The sequence below is a fragment of the Peromyscus leucopus genome, chromosome 14 (genome assembly GCF_004664715.2).
Source record: "Peromyscus leucopus breed LL Stock chromosome 14, UCI_PerLeu_2.1, whole genome shotgun sequence".
NCBI lineage: Eukaryota > Metazoa > Chordata > Mammalia > Rodentia > Cricetidae > Peromyscus > Peromyscus leucopus.
Genome location: NC_051075.1, coordinates 43,833,354 through 43,849,661, shown reverse-complemented (window position 1 = coordinate 43,849,661; position 16,308 = coordinate 43,833,354). Strand labels below are relative to the sequence as shown.

General features: G+C 45.3%; 1 protein-coding gene across 9 annotated transcripts in view; it reads right to left on the bottom strand.

Annotated features, from left to right (window-relative positions):
- Syne2 (spectrin repeat containing nuclear envelope protein 2) overlaps positions 1–16,308 on the bottom strand; it is a 320,737-nt gene that overhangs the window by 87,280 nt on the left and 217,149 nt on the right. For 6 of the 9 annotated variants that reach the window (XM_037210622.1, XM_037210625.1, XM_028876051.2 and 3 more), the window contains exons 66-74: positions 14,767–14,997; positions 9,869–10,051; positions 7,712–7,840; positions 6,959–7,080; positions 6,102–6,246; positions 3,786–3,917; positions 1,967–2,119; positions 1,663–1,872; positions 142–243 (exon numbers count right to left, since the gene is read on the bottom strand). In XM_037210622.1, the coding sequence (XP_037066517.1) occupies positions 142–243; positions 1,663–1,872; positions 1,967–2,119; positions 3,786–3,917; positions 6,102–6,246; positions 6,959–7,080; positions 7,712–7,840; positions 9,869–10,051; positions 14,767–14,997 (1,407 nt within the window). The remainder of the gene's footprint in view (positions 1–141; positions 244–1,662; positions 1,873–1,966; positions 2,120–3,785; positions 3,918–6,101; positions 6,247–6,958; positions 7,081–7,711; positions 7,841–9,868; positions 10,052–14,766; positions 14,998–16,308) is intronic. The other 3 variants (XM_037210626.1, XM_037210629.1, XM_037210627.1) reach the window with 1 other exon arrangement.

The window sequence follows — 16,308 nt, the reverse complement described above, 5'->3', positions numbered from 1 at the left end:
AGGTCAACATTGGTTGTTCTCATTTAAATGACCACTAAAACTTCACTGACACTTGCCAAGGGGTGTACTTTGGACAAGCAGCTGATGACCAAGACTCTCTGGTCTGAGGTCAGGTTCATTTGAACTATTTTGATTGATTACCTGAAGCTGTTCACCAATACTCTGTCCACTGATTTCATTCAAAGACTGTTGTAAAGCCATTTTCTTCTTCATGAGTTGATTGTATAGCCGCTTTGTTTCATTCTGTATATGAAAAAGGTACATGCAGGAAACTGAGTAATCTCATTTAGACCTCCCCTCCCTTTTAATGTTAAGTTGAAGTTTTCTGGAAATTTTAAACATATGTAGAAAGAGAGGCACCACACACTGCATCTTTGAGCTCTGTTATCACCAACTCCCACCCTGCCCCTGGATCTCAGCTAGACCTAACTTCCCTGCCCTTTGGATTATTTTGAAGCAAATAGCAGACACCAAGTCATTTCATCAGTACTTCAAGTGTTCTATTAAAGGATAAACATCCCCTCTTGCTAAAAATAGTACAATTCTCCCCCACCAGGATCAATACTAATTCCTTCATATGATTAATTATCTAGATGGGGTGCATACTTCTGTAATAGCTTATAATTTTTCTTTTTGGTGTTTCAATTAGGACAGCCTTGAGGTCTTCATGTCACAACAGTCTGTGGCGTTTACCACAGCAACAGAATGCAAGGCAGGGCAGCCCTTCTTCCAGCTGGCAGGCTCCCCTATTCACCTTTAAGTTTCTTGGATTTGTATGTGTAAGAAAATATGAGCCATTTGCTCTGGGTTTGGCTGGTTGCACCCCTGGGTGCTGACATGTTCTTCCTCCTTTTATGTCTGTTTTACTTGGACTCTAGAAGCTTCCCTGGATTTAGGGTTGATTGGTTTTGTGGGGTTTTGTATGTGTGTGGTGTACGCGCACCTGTGTGCATGCAGAGGCCAAAGAAGGTATTTTCTTCTGTCACTCTCCACCTCATCCTTATCCTCACCACCACCTCCACCTCCTCCACCACCACCACCTCCACCTCTTCCACCTCCTCCACCACCACCATCACCACCATCATCAAGACAGGGTCTCCCCTGAACCAGAAGCTCACTGTTGTCAAGGTTGGCCAGCCAGCTCCCAGGATCCACCTGTCTCTGCCCCCTGTACTGAGGTTACAGCCATATATGGCCATGCCTGGCTTTTATATGGCTCTTGGGGATGAAGTCATCTCCCCAAGCCCTTGGGTTTGATTTTTCTGAGCCAGATTGCTTTGTTAAGTGGTGTATTGTCTCATTTTTGTTTTCATTATGCAATTGCAGCAGTTTTCTAACTCGTCTGCCTCAAGACGCTCCCTGAACAATCCACCCAGGCCCTGGACCTTCATGGAATTGTCAAAAATAGTAACCAATCCCTCTGGCTAGAAAGTTAAATAAAACCACTCTCCCTGACAATCTCGAAGTAGCAAATGTAATCAAGAAAAGAAACATGTGAGATCATCTTGACACCCACAGCTTTGGAAGGGCGCCTCATTCTCAAGCAGTCTCCCTACCAAGAGCAAAAGCAGGCCGCTTCATCTCCCTCAGCACTTTCTCTCGGGACTGATGGTAACTGAGGGTCCGGGCTGCCCAGAGTCAGCCATGTGCTCAGAGTCCCACCTGATAGCTGCGGGTGTGGTCCAGGCCAGCCTTCAGGGAAGAGCTTCTCCAGGCAGCTTGTGCCTGTGCACGCTCCAGGCTGACCTTCAGAGCATCGAAACATTCCGGTAGCAACGTGGTGTTCTCGTCAGGCCGGGTCACAGCTCTCAGGAGATCATCCTTCTTGTCGCCCAGAGCTAAATAAAGCTTCTTCAGCTCAAGAGCCAGTTTCTACAAGATGGAGAGGAAGGAAGACAGGCAGTGAGCTCTGGCCTGATGTGCAGCTGCAGAAAGACCGGACACAGGTGCGTTAGGTTGGCACTACCTCGAAGAGCACCTGCTGGGCAGATGCATCCTCCCTGAGCAGTCCAGGTCTCTGCAGCAGCTCCTCCACACTGCCCAGGCACCGGCTGAGGCTCAGAAAGAGTTCAAACAAGCTTTTATCCAAATTCATGTATGTTTCTTCTGTCATACTTTCCTAAATCAAGATTTAAAAAAAAATTGTTAGGATTCCTTGCCTTCCTAAACCGCATTTTCCACATTTCTGTTAGAGTGTGTAATTTATGTTGCACTTTTTTTGTTTGTTGGTTGGTTTTTCGAGACAGGGTTTCTCTGTGTAGTTCTGGTTCCTGTCCTGGATCTTGCTCTATATTACACTTTGAAAGAGGATTTATTTTTGGATATTAATTACATGCATATGTGTGTGGGGTGTAAATATATATGCATGCAAGTGTAAGTGCTCATGGAAGATGTTACAGGAGCTTGTAAGTCACTTGATAATGGCAGCTGAGAACTGAACATCAGTCCTCTGAAAGAGCAATACTCTTAACCACTGACCCAGCTCTCCAAGGCTGAAAAACTTATGATAAATTGTTTCAACTAATGCTTGCTAGATGACTGATTAGTGCTTTATTAACCAGTGAACTAATCTACTTATCCTGTGAATTATACTGTAGAATAAATAAATAAAATAAATATATATTTTTTTAACAGGGAGAAAGACAAGCTTAAGAATATGAGGCAAGTGCGTACTGAATGGAATTAGAAGGTGAACCACTGGGCAAGGGTCTCCCTTAGCATGGCCATCCAGGTGAAGCTGCAAACTTCCTCCTCCTGCTCCCCGCCTCCACAGTTTTGAGGCAGGGCTTTGCTATGCTCAAGCTGTGATCAACTCAGGCTGATCTTGAACTCACAAACCTCCTGCTTCTGCCTCCTGATAGCAGGCATGAGCTACCTCACCTGCAGCTCTTCCTCATTTTAATGTGGAGACAGTGGGTTGATTAAGTATAGTTAAGAGAAGGATACTACTAAGGGAGAAGCCCGAGGGGTTGGTTAGGAAGAGAAGACAAAACACCTTAAAGGTAGAGATGGCTGGTGGAAAAGGGGACTCAGGAGAGTCAGCTCTGGGCTGACTGAAAACTGAGGCTACTTTGATAGGTGTATTTCCAACAGGGCCCCTGGGGCTGAGCTGCCATATGTTGGTAAATTCAGGAGCCACAGCTCCATTTTAGCATAAGCTGTTGGAACCATCTTTCTGCTTCCCCTGAGTTCCTGACTAGTTACAAATATTTGGGGAATATGCCATAGCCCCTCAGTTATCAGACCACTTAACTAGCCTGCGTCCATTCACCCTCATATGTGCCTCATTTCCTTGATGTCTTAGCTGAAGGATACCTAAACATCAGCCAGCACACCATTCAGAATAAGCTCACTCAAGGCTGGAAACCTTGCCTATGTTCCTTCCCCATCCTTCCTATCCCAGGATACTCTGCAGACATCACTAATCAATTACCACACCATTCACACACACACACCCCTTGTTGATCCTGGGCTCAGATTCAGAAGTCTTTGCATATTGCTTTAGGTAGCCACTGCAAAATTCACCAGAGCTGGCACAAGGCTGACCATGGAGCTCAGTGAGACAGCATTTACCTAGAGCATGTGAAGTCCGAGACTCAATTCCCAGCACGGCATAAACAACCAAAGTTGGCAAGCAAGAAAAATCCCATTTCTAACCCATTCCATTATGACTCTTCTATTTGTTCATTGAAGGTAATTATGACCAATGTGCAATGATGACATCCTATCTTTCTTCTTCAAAAATGTTATTGCGATGAGAAAAAGTCACACTGTGCAATTTCTACCTGTGTCTGAAGGCTGCTTGCTTCCTGACGTAGATCTTCAAGCTGGGTGGTGTAAGTCTGCAGCTCCTCAGCTGTAGGGCATCTAAAGTTATACACACTCACACTGGGGAGAGTACTCGTGTTTGTGGCCACCTATTTGAAAGAGAGAAACCTAATTAGTTACCTCTTGAGCTGCTTGCAGAAGCTAATGTAAATGGGGTAAGAATGCCTCAGCATATCGTCTTTTAAGGTACCCTCTCATAAGCTTTTGTATCCACTTAGATAATGAGAGAGAAAACACAATTAGAGGAATTAATAAAGTCAATAATTTATAGGTATATGTGTATGTGTATGTATTTATTATTTGTGGCAGTTACAGGGATTGAACCCAGAGTCTTCTATATGTTAGGCAAGTGTTCAACCACTGAGCTACATTCTCACTTTAATCTTTCAATTTTATAGGAGACAGAGTCAAACCACAAACTTAGCCAGTTTCTTTGTTTGTTTGTTTTTTCCCTGTTTTTTTTTTTTTTTTCCCCAAGACAGGGCTTCTCTGTGTAGTCTTGGCTGTCTTGAACTCACTCTGTAGACCAGGCTGGCCTTGAACTCAGAGATCCACCTCCAGAGTACTGGGACTAAAGGTGTGAGCTACCACTGCCTGGCTACTTAGTAAACAGACTAGTTAAAAACTGGCTATGTACTAGTTGGCTCCTTGTATAGCTAACTCTTAGAATGAGATACAAATCACAATTAGAAAAAAGCTGTGGTACACACCTTTATCCAGTTTTCTGAAGGCAGAGGCAGGAGGATCTCTGAGTTCAAGGCCAGCCTAGACTACAGAGTAAGTTTCAGGACAGCCAGGGCTACACGGAGAAACCCTGTCTCAACCCCCGCAAGACTCCCTAGTAGTCTATCACAATTAGGGATGGACACACATGTGATTTATTATTGAAAAGGCAAGTGAGCATTGGAAATGAACCATATTCAGAAGGAAGAATGAGTCTTGAGTAAATTTCTCAAATTGAAAAAATATTTTAATAACACCAATGGACATGCCCAAGTGGACGGGGAAAAGCCCACGAGGCCTCATGCCCCCATTGGATGGCTCTATACCTATAAGTACACGGGCATCACAAATCAGAATCCGTGGGCTATAAAAGAAGGCGGGGCATAAAGTTGGGAGGAAATAGGGGTATATATCGGAGAAGTTGGGGGAAGAGGAAAGTAAATATGATCACAATATATTGCATGCACATATAAAAGTCTCAAAAACTCACTGACAAACCTGGAAACCAGGTTGTGGTGGTAGAGGACTCTCCAGGGGAAAGAGCCAATAGGCACTATAAAAGACACTTCTGTGCATATGTTTTAAGTGTGATTAATAAGGAGAGTCTAAGACAACCCCCCCCCCCCCCGGAAGCTAATTCAACTCTGACTGGCCAAATAAGGTTCCAAGCAAGAACTAAATTCCCACTAGACAGGGGATTAGGAAATCATTGAGGACCTTCGCCCAGGCCATCTAAAAGCAGGGCATAGCTGACTGAGAAAATTGCTGGCTGAGAGCGGCAAAGCCCGACCACTGGCTTGTTCTCTGTTCAGACCACTGGCTTGTTCCTGTTCAGAGAGAACTCAACGTAAACAAACCCTGCCATTGGCACGGGCTGGCATGCGCCTTCTGATGAATGAACGGCATGCACACCATTCTACAGGCGTTTTATAAAACTTAGTACATGTTATTCATTCAACAGACAGTAACTAAGACTCCAGACTGCCATAGGCGCTATGCTAGGCACTCAAATGCGAACCAAGCAGACATGGATTTTCTTTTCTGACCTTCTAATGGGGAACACAGACCATTACAGTTTAAATCTGGAGTGTCCTTTGTGGGCTGCTGGCATTGCTGTGGGAGGTAACCTTTGAAATGTGAGGTCTTTCTGGTAGATGTGGGCCACTGGGGATGGGCTTTGAGGGTAACAGCATGGCCCCCCTTTGGTTCCCCCCTCTCGTCCTGATTGATCAAGATGTGAACAGGCCATGTCATAGACACCTGCCACTGTTGAGGGAGGTGCCCCAGCTGTGAGTCAAAGTCATCTGTCCTTCCTTAAGATGCTCCACCCCAGCTACACGCAAACTAATGCACAGGCAGATAAGCAAATGAGAAGCATAGCGAGCCTATGACCAGGAAGCAGGCACTAGAGGAGCAGAAAGGGAGGGATGGGCCAGGGGAAGAAGCCACAGGGTTCCTTTGCTTTCTGAGAACAAACCGATACATCATGCAGAGCACACAAAGTTTCTAGAAGCCCTTGCTGGGTTCCCGAGACAGAAAAGCACACAGACCTGAGGCTCCACGAGCTGAGGTCCCGGGGGGTTTGGTCTTGAAGTGAGTTCATGGTAAAGATACTGCCATTTATCACCACTTTGGCCCTGGAGTGGCCAGGCTGAGTCTGGGGCTGCATTTCCAGGCAGAGGAAGAACCTTGCTGCTTTTGAGGAGGGGAGAAGAACAAGGGTGAAAAGAATTGACCCAAAAAAAACCCCAGTCTCATAGTACATGTATACAATGTTTCATGCAGGATTTTAAAATAAACAATTCTCCCAATAATAAATATGCAAAAGCCGCTGGGAGGCCTGGAGAGCTGGCTCAGTGGTTAAGAGCACGTGCTGTTCTTGCAGAGGACCCAGGTTCAGTTCCCAACGCCCATGTAGTAGCGGACAAGCATCCCGAAGTTCAGTTTCTGGGGATCTGATGCCCTTGGTTGACCTCTATGGGCACCAGGCACACAAGTGGTACACATGTATACACATTGGTAAAACACTCAAGCACATAAAATAAACAACCTAATTTTTTTTTTTTTTTTTTTTTTTTTACAGGACTAGGGCTGTCACCCAGCTGGTTCTAGTCTGCACGATGCCCCGGGTTTGACTGCCCAGCATCACACAAGCCAGGCGTGGTAATACATTCCTGCAATCTTAGTATTCAGGAGTCGGGGGCAGGAGGGTCAGGAGGCCACAGAGCAAGTTTGAGAAAAGAAATGCAAACACACATCTAACACATGTCCATCATTGCCCTTGTCTTAGGCTGGAGGGATGGCTCGGTGGCTGCTGCTCTTCCAGAGGACCCAGGGTCAGTCCTCAGCACCCAGGGTCAACACCCACACACATCAGAATAATAAGAGACATTTAAAAACGCTGTACCTCGAAGCTGGTTGCCGATTTGCGTCTTCATCCTGTTGGCAACACGGCAGCCATGTTTTCTGAGCATTAAATTCTGTGAACTTGATCAGATCTTTCTGTTCCAATGGTTTTAACTCGAGAACCTGTAAGAGAGAACACTTCAAATGGCGTCACCAGTCCGGTTTTTCAGTCAGCGCCCTCAGGCGGCTCCTGCTGAAATCACGTAAATTACGTATTTGCGGCACTCAAGCAATTCCCACTTCTCTTCGTGGTTATCATCTACTTCCCCAAAACTCAGTTAAAAGCCGTGGCTGCGGCTCACTCGGGGAGCTTTTGCCTCACCCGTGCTGGGTCCTGGGTTCCATCCCCCCCGCACCGCAAACAAGCAAACAACCAACCAACCCAAAGATACGACGCACAAACAAAACCACAAAATGATCACACAATAGCCAAGCGTTGTTTGAAGTATATTGGACGCACATGGGAAAATTACCACTGACCATGCTTTGAAACAATCATCAAGGCAGGGCTGTAAATACAGTTAAGTTTGCTCTGGAGGTGGCCACTTAGTCTAAGATGAAACCTAATGAGGGGTCAAGGTTTTGTCCCCAGTGGAAACAGACCCAAGGGATGCAGCCACAAAGCTCAAAACTCGGCTTGCTGCGCAGGCCCCAGCACCCATGCTTAATGCAGCCCTCCAGTGGCAGCTCGGGCTTTAGTCCAAAGAGAAACACCATCTAGCTGGTCCTTACAAGCTGAGAGGGTGGGAATTACCTGTGCCTGGGGAACGTCCTTCGGTCGGCTGAACTGTGGCCTCTCAGTTGCGAGGGATTCAAGCTCGGGAAGGCTGACCGGCTGGAGGAGGGTGTGGAGCTCTGACGGCTTCTTGAGAGTGGTGGGATGCTGGAAAAGCAACACACAAAGCAACACATGTGTGTTCCATGATGGCAGGAGAATTTAAAAAGACGCAACGATCTGAGCTACCAACACAGCAACAGAAAACAGAGTAAACGGCACTCCGGTTATTTATTATAATTTCTGGAACAACGACATTTAGTGAGAGGATCATCTTATGTACTCAGTCTAGTTTGCCTAATGAATTCAGAAAAGTCAAGAAATTTATTATCTATTTTTAAGGAACAAAGTAAAACAAACAAACAAAAAACCCCAAGAACCAAAGGGGTAGTATTATGTTTACAAATTAAAGTATAATATATATATATATCACACACACACACACACACACACACACACACACACACACACACACACACACATTGTTGTTTTTTTTTTCCGAGGCTGTGTTTCTTTGAGCAGCCCTAGCTGTCCTGGAACTCACTTTGTAGATCAAGTTTGCCTAGAACTCACAGTGATCCACCTGTCTCTGCCTCCAGAGTACTGAGATTAAAGGTTTGTGCCACCATCATCCAGTTACTTTACTTTTTTTTTGTTTTTTTTTCAAGACAGGGTTTCTCTGTGTAGCTTTGCGCCTTTCCTGGAACTCGCTCTGTAGACCAGGCTGGCCTCAAACTCACAGAGATCCACCTGCCTCTGCCTCCCGAGTGCTAAGATTAAAGGCGTGCACCACCACCACCTGGCAACTTTTTTTTTTATAGAGGAAAAACTTCAGGATGACAGAGACCATATAACCCGTGTACCCACAGCCACCCTCATTCCTATGAATCTGGGTCCCCAAGTGGAACCACTCAGAAGCTTTCACACAAATCTTCTACAGTGAGATCTACTTCTAAGATGCACATTTCATTTAAAAACACAGAATGCTTTAGATGTCATGAGGGCACTTTCACTATACGATAGTCTGATCAGTAGAAATACATATTTCTAAATGAGTAACAAAAGTACCCTAGAAATGGATTTTGTCTTTATGAATTAAGCTTATATTATTATAATTTATTTATTTATTTATTTATTTATTTATTTATTTATTTATTTATTTATTTATTTATTTTGAGACAGGGTCTCATTATGTAGCCTTGGTTGGCCTGGAACTTGCTATGTAGACCAGGCTGGCCTTGAACTCTAGAGATAGATCCACTTGCCTCCTGAGTGCTGGAATTAAAGGTGTGCACTATCAATTTATTTGATTTTTTTTTTTTTTTGAGACAGGGTGATCTCAAACTTGATTACCAAGGGATGACCTTGAATTTTTGATCCGCCTGCCTCCACCTTCCCAGTGCTAGGATTACCTGCTGTGGTAAGGATCGAACCCAGGTCTTCATGCACGCAAGCACTCTACCAACTGAGCTACACAGTCCTGATATAAAATGTTAATCGTATCTACCTATATTTATATATTTTCTACAAAGGCTTCATCTTCTAGTCAGGGTCACAAAATTCCTCTTTATTTTATAAAAAATTTAAATTTATTTATTATTCTGTGTGTGTGCGTGTGTGTGTGTGTGTGTGTGTGTGTGTGTGTTTGTGCGCGTGCGCGCGTGTGCGCGTGTGCATGTGTATGCATGCACTCTCGTGCTATGGTGAACATGTGGAAGTCAGTTGACAGCTTGTGGGAGTTGGTCCTCTTCTTCTACCTTGGGTTCAGGGGGTTGAACTCAGGTCATTGAGCTTACAAGACAACTTCTTTTACCCCTAAGGCACATTGCTGCGTCCCCAAATTCCTTTAAAATACACCCTTCCCTATGAAAAATTTTCTATATCAGAGCTCATAATCAATAGAATCTTCAGCCTCACTGAATCTGTTCAGGCCAACCTGCAGCCACCAATAGCCCCACCCAGGCCTAGAATCCTGCAGTGAAATCAAAGCGCAATCCCAGAAGTCCATGCATCCTCTCCTTTTGCCTTAACGTCCTATGACTCTTTAATGAGGACAGTGTCTCGGCATTTGCTCTGTCACCTCTTCCCAGGGTGCTGCTGGCAGGCTCTGCAATGTCCACACCGCCCCACGCTTACCTGGTCCTCGCTATACTTCTCCTGAAGCATCATCTGGACCTTTTCCAAGTTGCACTTCACAGTCTTGAGTTTCCAGGACAGGGCTTCAGCCTCTTGCTGGGTGGCTCCACAGTCTCCCAGGCCCTGGTCTCTGCAAGTGTCTAACAGAGAAGCGACCTTGTGCTCAATCTCTGTCAGCATAGCCTAGGAGAGAACATCCCTGCATTATCCACAGTGGACTGTAGGAGGCGGGGTAGGGATTGAACCAGGTCCGTGTGCATACACAGCATGCTGCCTACTGCTGAGCTACAATGCTGACCCACGGTGTCAGTTTACAAGTATCATTCTCCAACATAAGTGAGATTTACTTTCTTCACCTCAGAATATAAAAGAAGACCCAGACACAGGATGGAAGGGATCTTGGAAAAACACAAATTTTGACATCATTCTGTGATGAAAAGCAGGGGTGCAACTAAATCAACCCTGAGCACAGATGTTACAGGAAGTAACCCTGTAATCGCCCCAGAAACACTAGATTATGATGCCCAGTGATTCCTGCTGGCTAACAATACAGATGCTAAATAGTCTATCTGGGTCTGAATGTCAGTCTGGCCACACAGTAGCCATGTTCACTCAGGAACCGTGCGTGAGTGCCCTCAGCTAATCCGTAAAATGGAGAAAACGACAGAATTCATCTTCTAGATTTATTGTGAGGAATCAGCCAATTCACTCTGTGGATTTTTGCCTTAATCCATGTGCTTTGGGTTTAATGACTTAAAATCATGTAGGGTATTCAAGCACAAGATTAAGTAGAAAACTCTGAATATTTTCCCCCTGCCTTTCTAATCTTTTCTGTTATAGCCCAAGTGTCAAACAAGGAACTAAACAAAGAATTCCATACACTTATTTGACGGTTCTTCCCCATGTTCATTTCCTCCTCTTCCTCAAGCCAATCAAGCCTTCAAAAGATCAGAACACAGGAATAATTTGGAACATAAAATACTTAGGGACTGATAGAACTAACCGATCTACGTTGTAGAACATTAGTTGAAGATGTGTTATATTTGTTTATGCTGTGGAACATCTGTTTAATGATGCAAAGATGTGTTGTATTCTTGTATGTTATATTTGCTGAACTCTGTGAAGCTGTGTTACTTTGCCTGCCTGAAACACCTGATTGGCCTAATAATGACCTGAATGGCCAATAGCAAGGCAGGAGAAAGGATAGGCGGGGCTGGCAGGCAGAGAGAATTAATAGGAGGAGAAATCTGGGAAGAAAGATTGAGGAGGAAAAGAAGGAGAGGAGGACATCAGGGGCCAGCCAATCAGCTACACAGCAAGCCATGGAGTAAGAAGTAAAGAAAGGTATATAGAATAGAGAAAAATAAAAGCCCAGAGGCAGGGCTGGAGAGATAGCTCAGAGGTTAAGAGCACTGACTGTTCTTCCAGAGGTCCTGAGTTCAATTCCCAGCAACCACATGGTGGCTCACAACCATCTGTAAATAAATAAATAAATAAATGCCCAGAGGCAAAAGGTAGATGGGAAAATTTAAGCTAAGAAAAGTTGGCTAGAAATAGGCCAAGCTAAGGCCAGGCATTCATAAGTAAGAATAAGACCCCAAGTGTGAGCCGGGCGGTGGTGGCGCATGCCTTTAATCCCAGCACTCAGGAGGCAGAGCCAGGTGGATATCTGTGAGTTCGAGGCCAGCCTGGACTACCAAGTGAGTCCTAGGAAAGGCGCAAAGCTACACAGAGAAACCCTGTCTTGAAAAACCAAAAAAAAAAAAAAGATCCCAAGTGTGATTCTTTGGAAGCTGGGTGGTGCCCACCCCCCAAAGAGTAAAGAGTAAAAAAACAACTACAGATCTACACAAGAGTCTAAAATTAATTTGGCCGCAGAAAGTGCATTTCCCAATAAGTCAGGCTCTTTGCATGCCTCCTCAACAGATTCCTATACTCTTTTAAAGCTCAGGAGTCCATGCAACCATGCCAACTGGCTGGGCACAGGGTCAGCAGCCTTGTGCACACCTCACATTCCAGCACCAAGGCCACTGGCACAAAACTAAACCTGAGACTAAGACCTGAGACTAAGTTCAGTTAAAGAAACACTCTACCTCCAAACAGATTTTCCGGTAATATATCTTACAACCCCTTTATCCCAAAAAACTACTTATTGAATCCCTCTGGGTTCTTCAGAGCTTCAACAGTATGCACTCCAAGCTTTTGGGGTGGCTGTTCACAAAGGCAATCACAACTGTATGCTGGCTTGCTTACCCATGTAGTGGTTTTATGCAAATATTTTATATGTTTACAACTGATGCTTCCCAGCGACCATTTCAATAGCCGCAAACTGACATTTCACGACTCGCTTAGCTTCCTGGTTGCTTAACCGTTTCCAGATCTTCAGTTTACCAATTAATGATGTTGTCACTTTGCTATCACCTTAAAGATTTCTTTTAAGTTTCATTATTATTATTATTATTTTTATGTGTATGGGTATTTTGCCTGCAAGTCTATCTGTGTACTAAGTGTATTCAGAGATCGGAAGAGGGAATCAGATTCCTGGGACTGGAGTTATAGACGGTTGTGAGCTGCCATGTGGGTGCTGGGAATCGAACCCAGGTTCCCTGAAAGAGTAGCCAGTGATAGTGCTCTTAATTGCTGAGCCACCTCTCCAGCCCCCTATTCTTGGAGGAACAATATTTTTCTCTCTTTCTTTTCTGTTTTTGATATAGGGTCTCACTAGGTAGTCTCGGCTGGCCTGGAAGTCGCTTTGTAGACCAGCTTGGCCTTGAACTCAGAGATCCACCTGTCTTTGATCCACATTTTTTTTCTTTAAATTTTTTTTCTATTTTTATCATTTCCTCCCTCCCCTCCCCTCCTTCTCTCTCTCTCCCTCTCTTTCCCTTCCTTCCTTCCTCTTTAAATTTTTTTTTTCTGAGTAAGCACTTAGGAGGCAGAGACAGGCAGATCTCTGTGAGTCCCAGGTTAGCCTGGGCTACATGGCAAGACCCTGGTTTTTCATTTGTTTTGCTTTGTTTTAAAGGCATTATTAAATCAAAGGAAAAGAACATTTTATATTCTCCCAAGTAACCTTCCAAACTGTTGATTCAATCAGACAAAACTACCAGATACGAGAGGATCAATTTTTCTAATCTTGTCAGGATCTTATAACTTTTATGAATGTAAAACTAAGAATAACAAAATTGCTATTTTAATTCACATATTTTGTGTGTTTGTTTTGAGGCAGGGGCTCATGTAGCCCAGGCTGGCCACAAATTCACTATGTAGCCAAGGATGAGCCTGAACTCCTGATCTTCCTGCCTCTGTTCCTAATTGCTGAGATCATAGGTACATGCCACACGTGGGTCATCCCTTGCTCAGGGTGAACGCAGGACTTCACGCGTGCGGAGCAAGCCCTCTACCTACTGACTGAACAGGTTCAAAGCCCACCATTGCCAAAACCAAATTTTTATATAACCAGTGATCTTTAAATGCAGTTCAAATGAAGCATATTTTCAGCCAGTTAGAACCTGAAAACCGCATCCTCCACCTGTGAGCTCTGCCCCGGGGAAGACTAGTCTATAAAATGCCTTTGCTGTCCTCTGATCTAGTCTCTCCATCATGCTGGGACATCATGTAGATGCCTAAGCCCCCTGAGAATCCACGCTCCCCACCTCCACCTTTAACCTCTAGGAAGAACTTCCTAGCTCCTCAGACTCAAGGTCCTGCCAAGTCTGCCCACAGCAGGCTTGTTGGGTGCTACTGCCACCTGGTGGGCACGTCTTGTCTTTGCAGAGTCCCTCACTCTTCAAAATGGATGCAAAACAGCATGCTGGTGGTGACCAAGCCATGAGCATGAGGTCTACCTGGTTGGTAGCAAATCGGTATCGGATAGCCTTAGGGAGCTTGGGGACACCTGGGGTACAACTTTGGGCTGCTCCGGTCTGTTGCTGGGTTTTAACTTCAACACTGGGGAGGCCAACCAGAAAGCCAGTGTCCGAGCAGACGGACCTATCGGGACAACCCCTAGTCCAGTCTCCTCCCCTTGCAGGTAGTTCCGGGTTGAGGGAAGGGAGGTGGCCCACCTCCAGTGGAGTTGGCCACCCCAACCACAGGACAGGTTCCTGCAGAAAGAGCTTCTGGCGGCAGGGCCAGTGCCTTGAGAGACACTGAGACAGGACATGTCTTCATCCCTGGTAGGAAGTTAAGGCTGGTCTGCTGGACACAGCCTGGGGAGAGGCCACCATAAACAGCCAGCAAGCCTCTGCTGTTTTGACGGTAACTAGGCTGTGGGTCCTCCCTGGAGAGACACAGAGATGGCAGGCTTTGGGCTGAGCTGGCAAGCTATCCTTGGAGTGACTTCAGACAAGGAAGCTGACATTCTCACTCTTCCCAGACTCAGAGAACTCCTGCTATACACGGCCACAAAGCTCTTCTACTTGGTCTGTGGACTCTTGCACATGATGACGTTTAGTTTCATTCTGATGAGTTAATTATTTATTCACAATCTTGCGATTACAGATTCAAAGCAATAGCAGATCTTAGGCACAGTTTAGTGTCAGACCCTGTGAGCTCACCTCCTTCCACCCGGACAAGATTTCCGTGCGCTAACCTACTCTACTGGAGGAGAAAAAGAAGGCTGAAAAGAGGATTGGTCCACGCTCACAGTTAACACGTTGGGGCTGGTTTTGGATTCTGGACTCTGGTCTGTTTGTTATTCACTTCTGTCCCCTCCAAGGGACTGACTGCACAAAGAATTTCAAAGACTCGACATCGAAAACGATGAGCCGAGGCTAAAATAAATGGGAGGTTTGGAGGCACGGGAGAAGCACACTGCCGCTTTAAGAGCAATTTGCCCCATCTTGGCAGGAGATGGGTGACTAGGCAAACCCTGAGCTCCTGCCTGGCCGTCTTACCTGGCACCCAGCCAGCTCCTGTTCCACCACCTGCTGCATGTCTGTGTCTAGTGTTTCCGGCTCAAACGCCACGTTGGCTTGTTGCAGCCACAGCTCCAGCTCGGCCACCTGGGTCTTGCAGACATGGAGGACTTCTGCAGGCTGAGGCCTACTTCTCTCCACTGTGGCCTCAAAGGCTCCTTGTTCGTGAGGAAAGTCCAGAGGTGAAGCCTCAATGGGAGGTGTGGCACCCTAAAATGAAGCCAAAGATAATCCAGCAGTGAGAAGCGAGGAATCCAGGGCTTTTTACACTGGAGCTTGGAAAGAATAGGAGCCCGCAATGCCCCTTCCCTCCAGTTAAAAGATAAGAAGGACAGAAGGAGGAAGAAAGAAAAGAAAAATGCACCTCCACACTCATAGCAACAACCACGTGACCTGGTGGCCCAGGTTTCCAAGCAGCCAATCTGCATGTACACAGGTACAGTATTCCTGGGCACAGAGGCGGAGAGTAGCAATTCCCGAGAGACAGGTGAGTGAGTGTGTGTGAGTGAGTGAGTGTGTGAGTGTGTGTGTGTGTGTGTGTGTGTGTGTGTGCCCCAAACACTGCAGGAAACTGGCCAGTGCTTGAAGTTGTATGACACATGATGATTAAACAAGGCTTACACTGCTGTGCACCCCATGAAATTGGGAAAAACACAGAAACAACCCAACAACAAAGCATGCTGGCAAGGCTGATAATAAACTGGAATCTGCCACACAATTGTAACAGCTTCCCAAACAGCAAGATTGCATGTTAATTTTTCTTTATTCATCTAAACTTCCCTCTATTCAAAACAGCTCGAGTCAAGACACGGACTTTGTGGAGTAACACACAGCATTTTCTCCCCTCCCCCAGAGGAAAATCCCTAAATTGGCTTTTGCTTTTCTAGACTCTCATATTGAGTTAAGAACTGGTTGTGTTATGTGAAGTTTGAATGAAGTGTGATGTATACTCTATATATTGAAACAACTGGATTTCTTACCAATAAAAAAGCACATTTTTTTTTCTCCCAGATGGATTTGTTAGTTTCAATGTGGAGGTAAAGATGATTTTAACGTGGTAGATTTGCCTGACACTGTAGGACCTACCCTCTCCCAGAATCCTCAAAGAGGACATTGACCCTTCTAGAGAAATCCCTTCAGGAATACGGATTTATATTCTGACTTGTAAAAATACTGCTCTCCATACATTCTGTGTTAATTAGAATTCGAATGAATTGCAACATTTTCCACTTAAGACCGTGTGCAACCTTGTTAGCGTCTGTCTAATAAAGCACTATTTGGGACAAACGCCAGACTTTCCAACAGGAGCTGCTCACAAGCATAACTAACACCCTACCTCAAAAACTTAACTTCAGAGGGGTAATATTTTTCCTGACTTCCTACTAACTTCACAAGGAGTTGTTCTTCTCCAGTAAAATGTTATTTCTTAAGCTAGGGGTGTCCTCGGTGGGGGTTGGAGGGGGGTGGGTGGGGAGGGTAGGATATTTGCCTGGCATTTGAGCTTGAACCTCAGCCCCCCAA